Genomic DNA, 18,523 nt, shown 5'->3' on the forward strand with positions numbered 1-18,523 from the left:
GAAAATGGCAAAGCAAATACTAGAGTTCTTATGGGAGCAAAGGAAGGACTTTACCTTTTGGGGGATTAGAAAGAAAAGTGGGTAAAAAATGATCTGAACTAAGTTTATGTGGGAAGTCCTTCTGCATATGTACTTTTATTGGTTACTGAATAAAGAAACTGCTTTGACCCTATAGCAGGGCAGAACAGAGCTAGGTGGGGAAAACTAAACTGAATGCTGGGAGGAAGAAGGCAGAGACAGGGAGAAGCCATGTAGCCCCACCAGAGACAGACGCCAGACAGAACCTTGCCAGTAAACCACAGCCACATGGTACTATACAGATTAAAAGAAATTGGTTAAATTAATATGTAAGAACTAGCCAATAAGAAGCTAGAACTAATAGCCCAAGCAGTGATTTAACTAATACAGTTTCTGTGTGTTTATTTTGGGGCTGAGCAGCCAGGAACAAACAAGCTGTCTCCTACTACACCAAGTCTTAAAGGTGAAGTGGTGTCACTAGCACAGTAGTCGGACAGCATGAGAAAGGACAGAAAGTCAGAGCGTAACAGTGTGAACTCAAGGTATAAGGAACAGCTAACGGGCTTTAGAGACATGCTAGCCTGTAAGGGATGGGAGAAAACGCAGCAGGACACAGGCGAGGCTGTTCTCCCTGTGTCTTAGTTGTTGCACTGAAGAACATATTTCATTCCTGGGTCATTGCTGCTATTGTCACTGTTATCCTCCAAGCCGAGAGGAGTCTCTGAAGAAATATGGAGATGTAAAGCATCTTTTAGGAAACAGATGTTACCACACACAGTTCTGCTTATTTTCTCCTCAAACAAACAAGGAACGTCTAAAATATACTGCAGGAATTAATGCAGTTTTCAAGCTAGTATCTCATTGTGAACTGCTTCAAAATTTGCTAAACATTTTGGTGATAACTTTTAAATAAAAGGAGGAAATATTTTTAGATTATATAAAGGAAATACTTTTCTGTACAATATTATTTTAATAACAAACTTTATTTTGCTCAATATGCACTCTAAATATTTTGTTAAACATATTCTAAAAATAGAAAGCACAGTTGTAGCAATAGCCCAGAAGCTAGAGTGCTTGTCACACTGTCTTGAAGACCTGCATTAAATCACTAGACCCAAGTAAAAGAAATGAGGCTGCAGACTCGTGAAGACAGAGACAGGCAGATTCATAAGGCTCCCTGGACAGACACCTGACCTAGCCCATTGGTGGGCTCCAGGTTCCAGTAAGAGACCTGATTTAAATTACAAAGCCACAACTGGTCAAAACATTCAGACTGTGCTCAGTCCCACTGATAAATCTACAACACACCCGCTATGGCCAAGGGTCATGGAACATCCTGGAAATATTGTAAGGGTCAGAGAACCAAGACAGAAAGTCTGCTATATGACAATTTCTTCTATACATGATAGGGAAGATGCACCCCAAAAATTTCAACAGTTGCTAAACAAGATCTAAATAATAACTACACAAGTTGATATGGCATGTGGATGCGGAAACTTTCACAGGGTTTCACTCCAAGCAATTCCCAGCAACTGAGAGGGAGAGCATCTGTCTTCTCCAGGAATGAGATGCCTGATAGGTTAGCTGACCTCAGATGGTCATCCCTAAACACAGGAGCAACGCGGAATGAACACAGAAGTTGTATTAATAACACATATATGTTAATATATATAAATATTATATATATGTTAATATATAAATATATATATTTACACACACATAATAATTATAATTCAGAATCAGGAGGACATCAATTTGAGGGGAGTGACACCAGAGAAACTAGATGGAGGAAGTGATGTGACTACGTCAATTACATATGAAATTCTCTAAAAAAGAGCATAGAAAGTAATTATAGACTAACCTTAAGAAAATTCCATTAAAAAAGAAAACAGAAACATGCACAAGCACACACAAGCATCTGCACGCATGTGTGCGAGCGCGTGCCTACACCCATCCACACCCACACCCACACACGGCTCCTGATGATAGAGAATTGGAACTGACACTTGTCTATGGACATGTGCACACACAAGCTGGAGAACCTTGGTCACTGGCACTCATGGAGACATCCTCCCTCCCACACATGGATAAATAGAAAACACTTTGAATTTACATGTCTACCTTCTAGACATACGTGTAACTGTACTAGCAAAAGTTTGAAATTCAGAGAGGAAACTTACGAATTTGTAGGCGGTCCGTACAGCAGGGGTGGCTTTGGTCACCGCTGTGTTGAACAATGCACCTCCTTTCTGAAAGAAGAGAAATGTTTTTAAAGACTTGTATGAAAAGCATTGCCAGGAGTACAGAAAAATACTTTTAAGTTGAAAACCTGTACAATTATTTCCAGTCCTTATAAGAGTTTGTATTTTATATTAATTTAAAACAGGGTCTAAATATGCTACTGTGTTCTTTTAGTTGGTGTAAAGCATCAGTTAAGAGTCCGGTCATTTTATCACTGAAGTCTGGCTAGAAGAGTAATGTGGACAATACTGAATATAGATTTAAAGTTTTCAGTAAAAAGAATATCATGTTTATCAGCTGGTTTGATGTGGGGCAATAAAGAGTTTTCCTGTTTAAAAAAACATGAAAGAAAACTATGTTACCCAATAATCCTCATCTCCTCCCGTCACTGCACCTTAGTGCGCTGTCGGCACTCTGTTGCTGTGACACCAACAAATGTCGACTTCTAGAGGACAGGATTTATTACATCATACAGGCTGGAGCCCGTCATCAAAGGAAGCAGGAATCTGAGGGGAGGAAGCAGCTCACTGGCTCCCTCCCAAGCTTATATTCAGCTGCCTTTCTTAAACCTTCCAAGATCACAGTGACCAGGGTGGCTCTGCCAACAGTAGTCAATCGCTAATCAAGAAAATGTCAGACAAATGTGGCCAATATAAAAGTGGCCCTTGCACCATTGAGTTTCCCTCCTCCTAGGTGTGTCAAGCTGTTAGAAACTAGCCAGCACACTGGTGTTTGGAAGGATAATACAAAAAGAAAGGCAGATGTTTAAATAAACTAACATTTTATTTATCTGAACTAAACATTTTCATTTTAAAATTTCCTTTACAATTATCAACAAACTACAAACAAAAAATATACTCAAAGTATGATAAAATATACACATTTCAAGTTAAATGGTGTTAAGTGTAGCCAGAGTACTTTCTCTGAACTTTTCTCCACACTTCCTAGAGAAGAAAACCGATATAACCAAAGGCTGACGCTTACCTTGACTGTATGCATCCACTGTTGATACGACCTCGGGCTCCCTAGAACATATAAAGTTAGATGCCAGGAATCATTGCTGAAACGTGAACCTAGAAAGCAGAGTTGGCGCCGCTGGCCCTGCTGTGAAGGCAGCACGGGGTTCTAGGACTGAGTGGGCAGTAACAGAGCAGTCAGGACTCACACCACAAAAGCACTGTTCCTAACTCACACTTGAAACTAAGGCTTTGCTATGTTCTCTTTTTTATATTTGCTTTTCGACAGATAATAGAACCTTAAAATTCAGCATGTCTATACTTTTAAAAATAATTTTTTAATGTTTTATGTCCATTGTTTTAAAATATATCTGTTTTATACAGATAGGTTCACTTAAAACATTTCAAATGTGAAGAAGAATGAAGAAAAACACTGAAATGTAGAAAATTAGGACAAAAAAATTGTTTTGTATTTCTTAAATAGTAAAGTACACTAAAAGGCACTTGTATTTCAACATAACTAAATGGCACTTTTATTTTCAAAAATATTCTCTAACTTTCTGAAGAAAAAAGAAATCACTAGAAGAAAACATGAAGAGAGCAAACATCATAATTAAGAAAAACCTGACCTGACAGAATTACTTCCGACAAAATCTGACAATTCAGGCTGGGAGATACTCAGTGGGCAAAATACCTGCTGTGCAAATACAAGGACCTGAGTTTGATCCAAATACAAAAAGCCAGGTGTGGTGACACACACATAACCCTAGTGCTGGGGTGGTAGACACAGCACATGCCTCTGCAAGACCCAGGCCACTTAACCACAGTACATGGTGAGTGACAGATAATGCACCAGAATGTCCTTCGGCTTCCTCATCCACATGTGGGACCCACCCAGACCACTGAGACACACAAACATGCACCCAAACTCTGTCAATAAACATATTTGCTTGTGTATAACATTAATCATTTGGTCAATGAGGTGAAATTATTAGTCAGAAGAGAAAGGCATATCTGGTGCAGGAGAGATGGCTCAGCAGTTAATAACACATGATTCTTGCAGAGGACCCAGGTCAATTCCCAGCACCCACATGGACTCACAACTGTCTATACTCTAGATCCAGGTATCTATCACCCTCTCCTGTCCTCTACAGGCATCAAGCATGAATGTGGTGCACATAACCACATGCAGTCAAAACACTCATACAAATAAATAAATACAAATAAATTAATTACCCCCAAAAAAACTTAGAAGAAGAAATACACATCTGACACTCTTTCAAACCAACTGACTACAGTTAGATTTTTAACTACCTTCTTAATTTTTACAAATTTTTACAACTCTTAATTTTCTAATCTCAAAAATTATAAGGGTAAAAGTCATTATTAAAAATAAAGTCTCAATGGCTACTCAGTCACTCTTGCACAAAGGACCCTCAAGACACAATGTGTTCTTTTTATATGGTTGTATCTCTGTTTTAAAAAGAAAATACACCAAGAGCTAGAGAGATGTTAAAGGCACCTGTCTCTAGAGAGATGTTAAAGGCACCAGTCTGGTTATAGCTAAGACTGAAAAGCCAAGTTTGATCCCCAGAACCCACACAGTAGTTGGTGAGAACTGAATCCTACAACTTGTCCTCTGACCTACACATATGCATGCACACACATGCACGACTGGTAAATAAATGTAAAAATTGCCATCATCTTACTGCTATGTTCAGCAGTGCTAGAACAGCTGCTACCTGCCTGCTGCAGTGGTATCAGCTCAAAGTTGGGTAGTGTGATCTCAGCCTGGGGGTTTCTTGCTATTTTTGAAACATTAACAAAAAATGAACACTGAAAAGTGTCTGGTTCTAGATTAATTTTATTCTTCAAATCTCTCCCGAACTTAAAAGGAAAATAAAGAATGAACTTATAATTTGTTTTTTTTATTACAAATTGTTATAAAGAGCGCTTGCTGCATTTGTTCCTTTTTATTGAGAAGGCAATCCAGGTCACACAATAGCATGGCTTGACCCCACAGATTTAGATATATAATTTCCCTTGTAAAATGGTGAAAAACTTTCAAGTTATCCTGCCAATCTATTTTTCAAATAAATTTTAATTTTTTAGCAATAAAAGCATATCTTTCACCCAGATGATCTTCACTTTTTTTTTTAAACTTTTGAGACAGGGTCTCATCTAGCCCAAACTGATCTCAAATTCTTTATAAACTGAGAAAGGCCTGTGGCTCCCAATCCTTCTACTTCCATCTTCAAGTGTAGAATCACAGGTGTGTACCATAGTCTCATTAGTTCATATATCCCTTACTTCTTTCTCACAAATGACTGCATGAATATTCATTTAGGACCTGTACATTATTTATAATTGTAATGTATGGTGTTTATTTTCCCAAAATGAACTCAAAAAAGTAGAAGGAAAACAGAATAGTATGATAACAACTTAAGAGTCAAGAGTAATTGCCAACCTAGAAAAAAATACTCATGTATCAGCTACAAAGAAAACAGCTGTGGTAAAACCTCATCGTAGTTACAGGAGGAAATTAAATGTCTTCCTTAAAATTCTACGGTTACGTTCACATTCAGCTCTTTATAGGTTGTGAGATGTTTTCATCTACTGTACATTGTCTGAGTTGCATTTCTCTACTGTAAAGCATGCAAAACAGGCAGTCCCATGAGAACGATGGGATCTCTGGTTGTGGCCTGGACCTCTAGAGTGCAGGGCTACCCATGGAAGACGCCACTGGGACTAGTTCCATTAGCAACCAACAAAATTAAGAATCAGGTATTTTAAAACCTGGTTCGTTGTTTCTTCAACTTTGAAACACTGCCTCTAGGATTGCTTAATAAAAAACAGAACAGACCACTTAAACAGAGGCTCCCTCTGGTTTCAAGTGATGATTATCTTCTAAAGGAAAGGGGGTGTTGAAAGTCAGGACTGTGCAAAGAATACAAGTCAGGAAAGTAGTAAAGGCTGGATTGATGGACGTCACGGTAGCAGGTTAGACCTCAGGCAGCAAGGAGAGGGAAAAGGGAATGAAGGGGCTAGAAAGGTTAAGGGGGAACTGGAGAGCAGGAAAGAAGGAGCATGGGGAGGGACAACTAACAAGACTTCTGGCTAGGAATGCCACAGTGAAACCCTCTACCATAAATGATTCCTAAAATATACTTAAACAGAAAAGTTTAAATAGAGTCACTTTATAAAGGGGCACAACATCTTTACTAAACAACACCAAATAAAAAGAAAAAAATGAGTAAGTCCTATTGCTTATCTTTGCTATTTGAAATCTCAATGAATCAAGCATTTTTTCTAAGAACAATATCTAGGTATTTCTAAGGCAATTTAAAATACAAACAAAAATAACACTTGACTGACATTTTTATTTTTAAAAATACTTTCACATTCACTCAAATTAATAACTATAGAAATGAATTTTCCTTTCGATAAACATTGCTCCCTCAGATTAGAAAGTGGGAGCTGGAAATCATTTTAATCATAATAAAAACCAATAAACAACAGGAATTAAGTAGATCACTAAGTCAGATGCTGACCAAGATCATCTCCTCCTGTCCATATTTAAGCACTATGGATTTTAGTTAAAATAATATTAACAATAAAATGAAGTAATTCTTCTTTCTACTAGTGGCCACCTTTATCCTTTATTCCTACAGGTTCTGGACTAGCAGATATGACTACAGAAGTTAAGTGTACGAAAGGATCACAGTTCTACCCATTACTGTCACAAGATGTCATCTTCAGTTCTACAAAAGCTGCCAGCCTCGCAGTCATAAAGATAACGAGGCAGCAGCTATGTAAATACTGAGTAGATGCCTCAAGCAATTTGTCCATAAGCTGACAATATTTTGCTTGTCTGAGTTGAAAAGTGAAAAAGCATCATTTTAACTCAAAAGTTCCATTGAAGCTAAATTTCTGCCCATGAGCTGAGAAGTGGGAGCTGAATGAATACACAGTCAGCTCTTGCTGAGTCAGTGAATCCTGTGAGGGGCTGCACTTCTGCCAGGAGAAAGTCTATGGCCACCAAGTTCATTTGCTCTCTTCTAAATGAGCAAATTCTCTTCATCCATTTATTTTAAGTTTTATAGCTGACAATACGTATCATATAAGGATAAAGTTAAGGTGTAAAACTTGAAGCTATGTACATATTATTTTTATCTTTTCAAATTTAGTAACTATTTATTCAAACATAGACTAAAAACCTGTCTATCAAAGCAACCAACAAAGAGGTCAAAACAAACACCAAGCCAGAGAGAGAAGACGTGGTATTCAAGTGGGTCTCAAAAATAATACAGAGAAGGGTACTCAGCAATCCTGTTTGGAAGAATCACGGAGGCACTGGAGGAAAGTCCTCTGATGCTAGGACTACACAGTACATCTGCCGACAACGTGTCAACACATGGATCATTCCTTGCCTAGATGATGGTAACACTGGATATTTACACTTGGAAACTATTCTATGCTTGGAATGGTAAAAGTAGAACTTTGCAGACTAGAATTCGCAGTGACTCCCACACAGCATGTGCTGAAACAGGAAGTAAGCACGAGGCAGTCCAGTGCTTTCTCTCCACCACACTGCAGAGCTCTACCCCAACCAGTCCCAGGTCCAAATCCAGACTCAGCCACAGCCACAAGCACTACTAGAGAAACTACTATTGGTGGGAAAGGAAAAAGGATGGAAATTAATTGGAATTCTGTTGTTTATTCTCAATAATACTAAGAGATTATTAGAGCCAATAATTACCAAATTATGAGGTAATCTTCCTGCCTTGATCAAGAAAATAAGCCCATAGCACAGCTCATATAAGACAAAAATTGTACATAAAACATTGTGTGTTTGGGAGAAAATGATTATTTATAAAAATACAAATATCAGAGATAGACACAAAGATCAGATGTTATCTAGAAAATGAATAATCATACTCAAAATTGTCTTTACCTCCGGAGAAGCCACCCGCAGTGATCTCTTCTTCGAATATATCAGAGAAACCCCTTCCTGCATTAAGCTTTGCCAATCGACCATCAATAAACTGAAATTTAAAAGTTTCAAATGTTAATTTTCATTACAAATTAGAATTACTTATAAATACAGAAAAGTGAGGGATATGGATATAATAAAAATAAGGATGTCAATAACAATCACAGGAATCATAATATTAACAGTTTATATAAAAGAAAACCATATAATACATGTATTTTGTGTATAGATAGACATATACAGTTTTAATGAACTTTTCTCATTTGGGCTGACAATGTTCCCTCCAAGAGCCACAGACCACATAACAAAAAAACTACACTACCAGTCATGAGAAGCCATCTTTTGAGTTGTTGACGAGGCTTGTGCAAGAGACTCCCAGAACATACAGCCTAACAGAATTGCCTTTCACTGCCTCCAAAGTTGGAAGGTAAGTGCTTATTGCTGAAGACACCATGCACTTCAGACACAGGGCAAAGAGATCCCTGAGGTGGAACCGACTTGAACTTATCTTCCCTCTCACAGTATCAGAGGATGCCATGTAAACTTCCAGAGGAGAGAGATGACCAACACTCTGCACAGCTATGATGCATATGGACCACATTAACAAGAAGCAAGGCATAATAAGGGTGCACTAATAGCACACAGATCATGCAAATAACAGCTCTCTCACGGTTAAGATCCACTCAATAGAAGGGAAATCTTGCCTAGTACTGAAAACTTAGCTAACTACCAGTGCTAGTAAAGTCATGGATATTGGAGGAGACTCTACAACCACTAAGCTACTAAACCAACATGATTCTAACAAGTCTATAAACATCTGTCCTTATACCCACAAATAAGCATAGTTCTCCTCATTTAGGAAACTTCTCTTTGCAACAGATGGAGACCACTGAAAAAAAACTACAACCAAATAAAATGAAGAGTTGTGGAGACCAGTTACAACCGATACATCTTACAAAACAAGTCCCACACCTAAGGCTCACATAATATTACAGAAGATGGGGATGGGAAGGTTTACAAGCCAGAGGATTAGTAAATTTTCTGTGAGACTGTGTCTCTTAGTAATATCAGAAGCTACACCCATACACTTTCACAAACATGACTGCCCAAACATGAGCTGAACAACAACAATAAGAATGGACATGCCATAGCAGGTGGGGAAAATCCCAAGAAGTCCCAACTCTACACAAAGAACTACAGGCAATGAAGTAAAGCTGGGAGTAGGGAAGGTGGTCTTCTCAAGGGATGAGAATACCAATTCTTTGTTCAGTGCCAAAAGATCAACCCTGAAAACATTCTGTGATGGTCTGAATAGGCCACTACCTATACTCACCCCATAGACTCCTGCGTTTGAATGCTTGGCCTATAGAGAGTAGTAGCACTATTAGGAGGTGTAGCCTTGTTGGAGGAGGTGTGTCACTATGGGGGTGTGCTTTGAGGTCTCATATGCTCAAGCCACACCCAGTACAGGACACAGTGCACTTCCTATTACCTGGGAATCAAGATGTAGAACTCTCAGTTACTTCTTCAGCACATGTCCGCCTGCATGTCACCATGAAGGTAATGGACTACATTTCTGAAACTAAGTCAGCCCTAATTAAATGTTTTCCTTTATGAAAGTTGCTGTGGTCATGGTGCCTCTTCACAGCAACAGAAACCCTAACTATGACACATTCATATAAGTAACATTATCAAGACTTATATTTACATTTATGTGTGTGTGTGTATATATATATATATATATATATATATATATGCCATGAATTTAAAGGAAAGTGGGTAAGGGTGTATGGGAATGTTGGAAGGAGAAAAGGGAAAGGAGAAATAGAATTATAATACAATCTCAAAATAAAATTTTTTAAATGTTACTCATAAAAATACTAATAGCATATTTTATTGCAGAAATATGCACATACATGTCATACACATACACAGAGACACTCAGATACACACACACAAGAACATTCTCAAGCAATACAAAGAGTAGGCACTTGGTGAACAGCCATTTTTACTTCAGTCACAAGTGCTTAGCTCAGGCTCTCACTGTCCTAAAGCCAAGTGCAGCAGTGGACACACGCTTGGTACAGTCAGTATCCCCTAATATTACCCTAATAATATCAATATTCACCAAAAAACATTCCTTGTCTAAACTATGGGGTCCTTAACAATAACCAAGTATCAAGAAATTCTAACCACTCAATAATAAAACAAATATAGTTTTGGTGACACACAACATAATTGTGGCTGAAGGATCAGTTTTAGGATTATTAGCTTAAATATCAAGGAAAGCGCACACTGCTATGATTTGTTTAAGGTCCCTTTAGATAATAGTTTTCAGTGTTCTTAAAGAAGAGACTTGAGTGAGAAGTGCAACTTCCAAAGGCCCCTGCACCACCTTTTTAATATGCAATTGCCCTAGATAGTGCACATCTGTTCAAGTGAGGGCAATAAATATATGAAGGCCTTCAAGTATTGACAGTATTGAAAACACTACAGATACTGACAGATGACCAGAGCAGGGAAATATCAATAACATATATTAAACACACACACACACACACACACACACACACACACACACACACACAGTTGTCACTTGTTTCATTCTGCTTGTTTATTTATAGTTTGTTGTGCTAATAATGACAGTGAAGGGTCTCTAAGGCTGTCCTGTATCTTTCATGCAAGGGCATATCATGAAATATTTTAGTTTCTTTTTTGAAGATGTAAATGGTAATAGTGAGTTTTAATATTTATTCCAAAGTTAACTCTCACTGCAATTTTAATCTCAGAAATTAAAATTTGTTTGTTTTGTTTTTTCAAGACAGGGTTTCTCTGTGTAGCCCTGACTGTCCTGAAACTCAATTTGTAGACCAGGCTGACCTCAAACTCACAGAGATCTACTTGCCTCTGCCTCTGCCTCTGCCTCCTGAGTGCTGGGACTAAAGGCATACACCACCACCTCCTATAGAAATTTAAATTTTAACTGAATTAAAATTAAATAACCCGACTTTAAAAAATAATCTCACATGATGCACAATTATTCTATTTGTGGAGGTAAAACAGGAACTTCACTGAGAGGAGCAGCACAGAGCAATGCAGTTTTCCCCAGGCAACAGTTGGCAATAATGCTTTAGGTTTCCCAGCTACAATATACAACTTTCAAGAAAAACTTTTAAAGAGAAATTAAGCAACAATGGCAAATAAGTTAATGCATGATGTTAAAAATAAAGTGTAGCCATTTTTATTATACAATCGTTTTTATCACAAGTGTGAGATGACAGGTCCAAACAGACACAGACTAAAATAGTAGTTTTGGCTTTTTATATCTTGAGTTATTCTTAAAATCTAATACTTTGAAACAGAGACGAAAGATTACCCATTTTATGCCTTCATAAGTAGAGCATGCAGAAGGTTTCCTATGGTGTAGATGCACAGAGTGGGCATGTGAAAGCCAGCATCAGAACTCAGCTGCACAAGCAGCTTTATAATCTTTGCCTACCTTTTTTACCACTAAGATTCTCCTTTTCCAACAATTAAACATCACTAAGTTTTGTGAGGGTTAACTAACATAGTACTCAGGAAAAATACTAAGTAATAAAGTTTTTTCTTCCTATTACCAGTGTGTTTCCAAAGTTAATTCACCATGGGTTTCCTGAGAAACAGGCTATTGTGTTGCCCATGTATGCATCTTCAATACCAGAGTACTGCAAAACCGCCCAGCATACAATTATAATTATGCTTTAGTTTGCTGCTAGTTGGAAAAACATAGTGTCTTGCTCTGCTACTGAGCTATGGAAACAGACTCAGACACACAGTTTAAATGGAATAAAGCTGAAGGGATAAAGAATACTAAAAAATGTTAAAGGTCATATATTTTACTTGGCTTTAAAGGTCCATAATTACATCTATATGGAGAATCAACATTTTATCTTGGGATCAAAGTCAGTAATATAATGTTGATGTCTTCACTGTATACAATAAGTGATTAATTTGAAAATAAGACAGTTAAAGACACATTTAAATTTTCACTTGCACGTGTTTTATCACAGAAGTATAAATCAAATTAAAGTGACATAATTCCAGAGACTAAGAATTGTCTTTTAAAGGATAGGGTGAAAGGAAAGTGATAAATTTAAGGTAATACATTACTGGCAAGGAGAATCCACTAAGGCATCCTTTTAAAGGACTTAATTTGTCCTAAAAGATTAAAAGTATAAGACTTTTAAAAAGGCTTTTCCTTTTTGTTTATGGGACAGAATCCATTCATTTTATTAAATGAGTGGAATAGTTTGAGTAAAAAAAAAAAAGACAGAGAGAATCCCAAAAATATCTAGGGATTGTGAACTTCTGGGCATAAGTACCTCGTTTATGTAAGTAAACTGGTGAATTAAGCCAGCAGAAATGAATGACTTGGTACAATGTCATGTGCTATCACTGGCCATGCAAACATCCTGCCATCGACAATCCAACACTTCTCTAAGTACAGAGTAGACATTTCACACACACATACACATTATAGATATAGATACACAGATGCTGGCAGCAGGCACGGGTAGAGCCTGGTATTAAGGAAGGGGAGCGCTCAATGCGACAGCTGCCCAGACTTCTTTATTAATGTGTATTTCAACAGCAGCTCTTCCTTCTTCCTGACTTGATGTGACTTGTGGTCACCCTACTGGGCTATCTCTACATGTTCACAAGGCAAGAAAAGGAACAGTTTTAGGTACTGCTGCATACAATTATGAACTTAAAGAAAAGAAAAAGAACTAATTTCTGTTGAAAAGATGAGTTCATAATCCATTGTTTGAGTTACATTGATTAGTTTATTTAGCAAACATGTATTTTCAGATAACTGGAAAACAGTTTTGAGAGTTGTTTTTGATTTTGTTTTCCTGCTCATAATGAAAGACAAGTAACACTATCCACAATAGTGACAGACGGAGCATGAAATAAGGAATGAGTACATCTGTAGAACAATTTGAAAGCCTTTTATATCACGGCACTCTGAACTGTATCTCTTTAAAAAGTAAATTGTAAAGTGCTAAACTGACACGGGGCTAAGGAGACAGCCTGGCAAGAAAAGTGTTCTCTAAACGTCACACACCTGCACTTAGGAGGCAGGCGGATCGCTCAGAGTTCCAGAGTGACCTGAGCCACAAAGCGAGTTCCTGGATAGCCAGGGCTACACAGAGAAAACCTGTCTTAAAAAACAAAGAGGAAAAAAAAAAAACCACTACACATGCAGGAACACACATGACCACCACCACCACCACTAAACAATAACATCAAAGAAAGTTGGTTTCTGAGAAGCAATGTCTTTAGCTGATGTCTGGCCTGCATACACACCCACCCCTGCATAAGAACTCATAGATGCCCAGTTCTCAAGACAAGCGAGACTATGTATAAGATAAGAACAGTTTCTATCTAAAGCCACAACAATGGCAAGAACTGGATTTTGTTAACCTTCCTAACATGACATGAAATAGTGAGGCAGGTTTGAAGAGAAACAAACATTCTTCAGCAGCAAACGAGCTTCTTGCCCTCCTTTTGAAGCTGATGTCACTAAAACCGTCTAAACCTTTATAATCTTCACACACCTGTTTTATAGAAAACTGGTTCAAAGAAATCACTGCTTAAAAGTCACTTCAGCAAGTCATCCTACTCATGAAAACCCAGCAGGGAGAAAGAGGTCATAAATTTGCAAAAGAACAAGGTAGGTATTTGAGAAGGCTTGGGCAGAGGGAAAGTTAGAGAAAGTAATTATGTTATGATCTAAAAAAAATAAAATAACCCAGAACTAGAACTTCAAAATACAATTAAACGTCCAATGAATTGAAAATGTAATTCACTTCAGAAATTAGATATCATGGCAAACTTTTTCCGCAAAACTGTTTTGAAAATACTGTTCTGGTCACATTTCAGATTGCACCTGAAACAAGGATGCGCTGCTGAGCTGAGCAGCTCCCAGAGGTGCACACACACTCTCTACTACCAAATTCTCACTTGGGGAAGTTCCAGAACAAAATCCAAAAGCAAATCATTACTAACATTCCATTGCATTTACTGTCTACACAGTAGAAATATTTAATTGCAATATTGCAAACTATCTATAAAAACTGTAAGGTAGTCAATAATTTAGACTTTATGATTTTGATATTTAAAATATAGCATTTGATTTGGGTGGGGGATTATAAAAAATCTTTGTGTTAGGGATAGCAGTTACCAGTGCAGTTATTTAGAAAGTGTGGTGGTTTGAGTAAGAATGGCCCCAAAAGGCTCATACAGTTGAATGCTTAGTCACCAGAGTATGGAACTCTTTGATAGGATTAGAAAGATTTCTAGTGACCTAGTTGGAGAAAGTGCATCACTTGGGGTGGGCTCTGAGGTTTCAAAAGCCTATGCCAGGCTCACTCTCTCTCTGCCTACAGACCAGTTACTGCTCCAGTGCCTGCTGTGTTTTGCCATGTTCCCTGCCAGAACAATAAGGACTCAACATCTGGAACTGTAAGTCAGCCTTAGTTAAATGCTTTCTTTTATGAGAGTTGTCATGTCATGGTATCTCTTCATAGCAACAGAACAATGACTAAGACAGCCGATCAAGGTGGATAGAAGGTGTTGCTTTTTGGTGCTGATGTGATCATCCTGATTTTGAATCTGGGCCACAGACATTGAAGCCCCAGAGGAAACAGATCCACATATCCTCATTCATTTGCCTGTTGTGGGAGCTCCTTCTGCTTCTTCAGCCTTTAAGAGACCATGCCCAAATGGGCCAGGCAGTGATTTAAATAAAATACTTTCTGTGTGATTATTTTGGGAGTCTGGGCGGCTGGGAAACGAACAAGTGGCCTCTTACAACATTTGCCCTGGAAGAAAATTACCATACGTCAAACTTTTACCTCTTTGTAGATACCTCTCAGGTACCAAGACAACTAATCTAGCACAACTAAGGCCTTGAGAGCTGGAGAAAAACAGTGTTTCAGATGAATCAGAAGTTCTTAGTAATGAATAAAAGCTGGTTTTGTGAACCTACCCTAGGGACAAACTCTCAGATCGATAATGGTGTCCTGCCTGCAAGATACGCTAGTGCAATGCAGGCACAAAGCTTGAGGGAGTCACCACCAATATCTGACGTGATGTAAGGCGCACTCCACATGACTGACCCTATACTCATCACTGCTTGGGTGACCAAGAACTTGAGACTACATAGTCAAATACTGATCAAAAACAAAAACAAAAACAAACAAACAAACAACAACAACAACAAAAACAATGGAATGACACCCAGTGACATTCTGCTATACTCATAGTTCAGGACCATGTTCAGTGACCATCAGAGAAGCTTCCTCCTGAAGTAGATGAGAATAATTGAGACCCATAGTCAGATATTACATAGTGAATGAGAGACCTTGCAACACTCAGTCCTAAATGGGATGTCTCCATCAAATCCCTCCTCTCAGAAGTCAGGAAATGCCACAAAAGAAGAAGTAGGAAGAGTGTAACAGCCAGAAAGAATGGAGGACACTGCTGTGGGATAAAGTTTTTGTACACTGTAAAGACTTTGCCACTCATATTGGTTTAATAAAATGCATACTGGCCAGCAGACATGCAGGGAATATATCTCCTAGGTGAAGCAACAAGGTTAGAAGAATTCTAGGACAAGAAAAGGCAGAAATACAGCTGCAAGCCCGAAGCAGAGGAAGCAAGATGAGAATGCCTTACTGGGAAAAGGTACCAAGACATGTGACTAAACACAGATAAGAATTGTGGGTTAAATTAAGTTGTAAGAGCTTGTTAGTAATAAGCCTGAGCAATAGCCAAACACTTTTAAATTAAACACAAGCCTCTATGTGTTTATTTGGGATTAAATGGCTATAAGACCACAAGGGACAGAAACTTCCATGTACAGGACACCAAGAAAACAAGGTCCTCTACATGAACATGATCAAAGTGCACATGAACACACAGAGACTAAGGCAGCAGTAGAGGGTCTGCATGGGTCTGCCCAGTATTTTCACTGGAATTCCTGAGCATGTAAATGAGTAGATCTCTGGTTCTTTTGCCTTCTCTTGGACTCTTTCCCTTTTACTGGCTTTGTTGTCCAACTCTGAGATGAGAGCTTATTTTATCTCATCATATTTATATAAACTGAGGATATAACCACACCAAGGTACAGTTAAGAGGAAGGCTTTTACTGTAGATATAAGGGAGAGTACAACCAGAGGCATCTGAAAGAGTTCAGAGCAGACAGAAAGTAGTAAACTGAACATGGCGCCCAGACTGGACTGTGCCATGAGAGAAAAGAAAGAGTTGGGGGGGGGGGTACTTGAGCAAGAGGAATAGACAAGGAGAGTGATGACAAATTAGAGAAAAGGGCAAGAGAGGAAAGGAGACCAAAAGAGGAAGACAAGAAAGGAAGTGACATAGCCAAAATACCAGGGTTATAATGGAACTGGAGGGAAGGGACGGCCATGAACAGGAGAAGTTTAGGGTATGGGGTACTTGTGACAGTAAGAAAACCTGGAGGCTAGCATGTGCTTTGGTGCTGACAGGCACCACAGACAGCCTTTGGATCGTGATAAGGAAATGGCTCCTTTGACACAAGGAAATGGAGCCAGAATTTGGAGAAGTAGAATTTCCTTTGGACCTGACAATATTTTACCTTTTTTGTATTTTATTATTATTATCTCTTAGAAACTTGATATTTTCTAATGGGAGACAGAAAGGAAGTGAGTGGATCTGAGCGGAGGGAAGAGGATCTGTGAGGAGAAACTATAATCAGGATACACTGCATGTGAAAAGAGCCTATTTTCAATAAAAAAAGGAAAATTAATATATACTAAAATCTTGGGGTTGAAGAGATGGCTCAATGGTTAAGTTCACTTGCTGCTCTTGCAAGCACATGGTGGCTCACAGACATATGCAATTTCAGTTCCAGGGGATCTTATGACCTTTTTTAAACTCAATGGGCACCACGGTCATACATGGTGTATATACATATGTGCAGGCAAAAATTCACACACCTAAAATGAATTTTTTAAAAAAATTTAAAAATATTAATTATTTAACTAATCTGGAATAGTCATCTTTCCATATAAAGCTTTGGGCTAAAATGTTAATGAGTAGTACAATTTAGATATTTCTTCCTACAAATGCTTAGTAAACCTTGACAGGTTACTGACAATGACACATGCTACAATAAGTTAAATTAGCAGATATTTAGAGATAACCACTAAACAGAAAGTGGTAATTTAGTGTCTGCTAATATAAGCACCAACATAAGTTGATCACATCAGCACCAACATAAGTTGCATTTACATAAGGGATAAGGCAGACCAGCTTAGAGCACAGAGCAAAGAAAGAAAACGTGGGGAAAAACGGGAAAAACTCTTAAGTTTATGATATAGTAAAGCTTGGCTAATGAAGTCACTGCACTGTTCCTTCGATACCATGGCATGGGTGGACAACACTGGAAGAGAATAAAGACCCTGACTATAAGCTAACAGGACTAATAACTGAAAAGAAGTTACAGAACAACCAAACTACCCCCACAGTACACACGCCAGCTGACAGGCAATTCAATGGTCTCTAGAAGTTAGTTTGTCAAGGTTTGTATTAACTAAAGCATGAACAATCAGTTTATCCACTCATTTAAGAACTATGAGTGTTTACTATAGCCCTCGCACTTTGCCAGATGTCTGCTCTGCTGTAATCAGAGAATTAAAAAAAAAAAAAAAAACAGAACCGTTGTGATGTTTCAGTATCTCAAGGCAGTAGGCAACAACAGGGTACAAGACACAGTGAGTTGCCTACAGTGTTACAGGTGGTGGGTACTGAAAGAAACAGGCTGGAGGAGGCTGGAGAGGAGAAGGATGTGAATGCTAGATGCCGGCTGGTCAGGGTAGGGTATCTGGACAGTGAGCAAGTCTGATGGGGAGGTGGACTTCAGGCAGGTGGAGAGGTAAATCAGTATGAGGAACAAGCATGATGCAGTAGGGCAGGGATGTACAAGGGTCAGTCTGAGGCTCCCCCATCTGAAGTATGAATAACCTATGGCTACCCAGGCAACACTCAGACTCTCCAAATCAAACAGGGTCTCAATATTGTCAAATCGTCTATTTTTCCCTGATATTTTTTCACCATCTATTTTTGTAAGTTGTGTATCTTCTTTCTACTTCAATGTCCAGACATTTCCCCATTTCCTCTAGGCTGATGATTTTAGTTGCTATTTCACCAAAAGGAAAAAAGAGATCTGGTAGAGAAAGACAGTGAGTCCAGGAGACAGGAGCAGTTGTTATGAATCTCCTGATTTTACCCA

The 18,523-nt window shown here is 38.4% G+C and overlaps 1 protein-coding gene across 4 annotated transcripts in view; it reads right to left on the reverse strand.

Annotated features, from left to right (window-relative positions):
* Dennd1b (DENN domain containing 1B) overlaps positions 1-18,523 on the reverse strand; it is a 216,468-nt gene that overhangs the window by 25,698 nt on the left and 172,247 nt on the right. For all 4 annotated transcript variants that reach the window (XM_085688160.2, XM_085688162.2, XM_085688163.2 and 1 more), the window contains 3 exons: positions 8,170-8,260; positions 3,244-3,284; positions 2,199-2,267 (listed from right to left, as the gene is read on the reverse strand). In XM_085688160.2, coding sequence (XP_085544286.2) covers positions 2,199-2,267; positions 3,244-3,284; positions 8,170-8,260 — 201 coding nt within the window. The remainder of the gene's footprint in view (positions 1-2,198; positions 2,268-3,243; positions 3,285-8,169; positions 8,261-18,523) is intronic.

Source organism: Myodes glareolus, chromosome 5 (assembly GCF_982192425.1).
Source record: "Myodes glareolus chromosome 5, mMyoGla1.1, whole genome shotgun sequence".
Lineage (NCBI taxonomy): Eukaryota > Metazoa > Chordata > Mammalia > Rodentia > Cricetidae > Myodes > Myodes glareolus.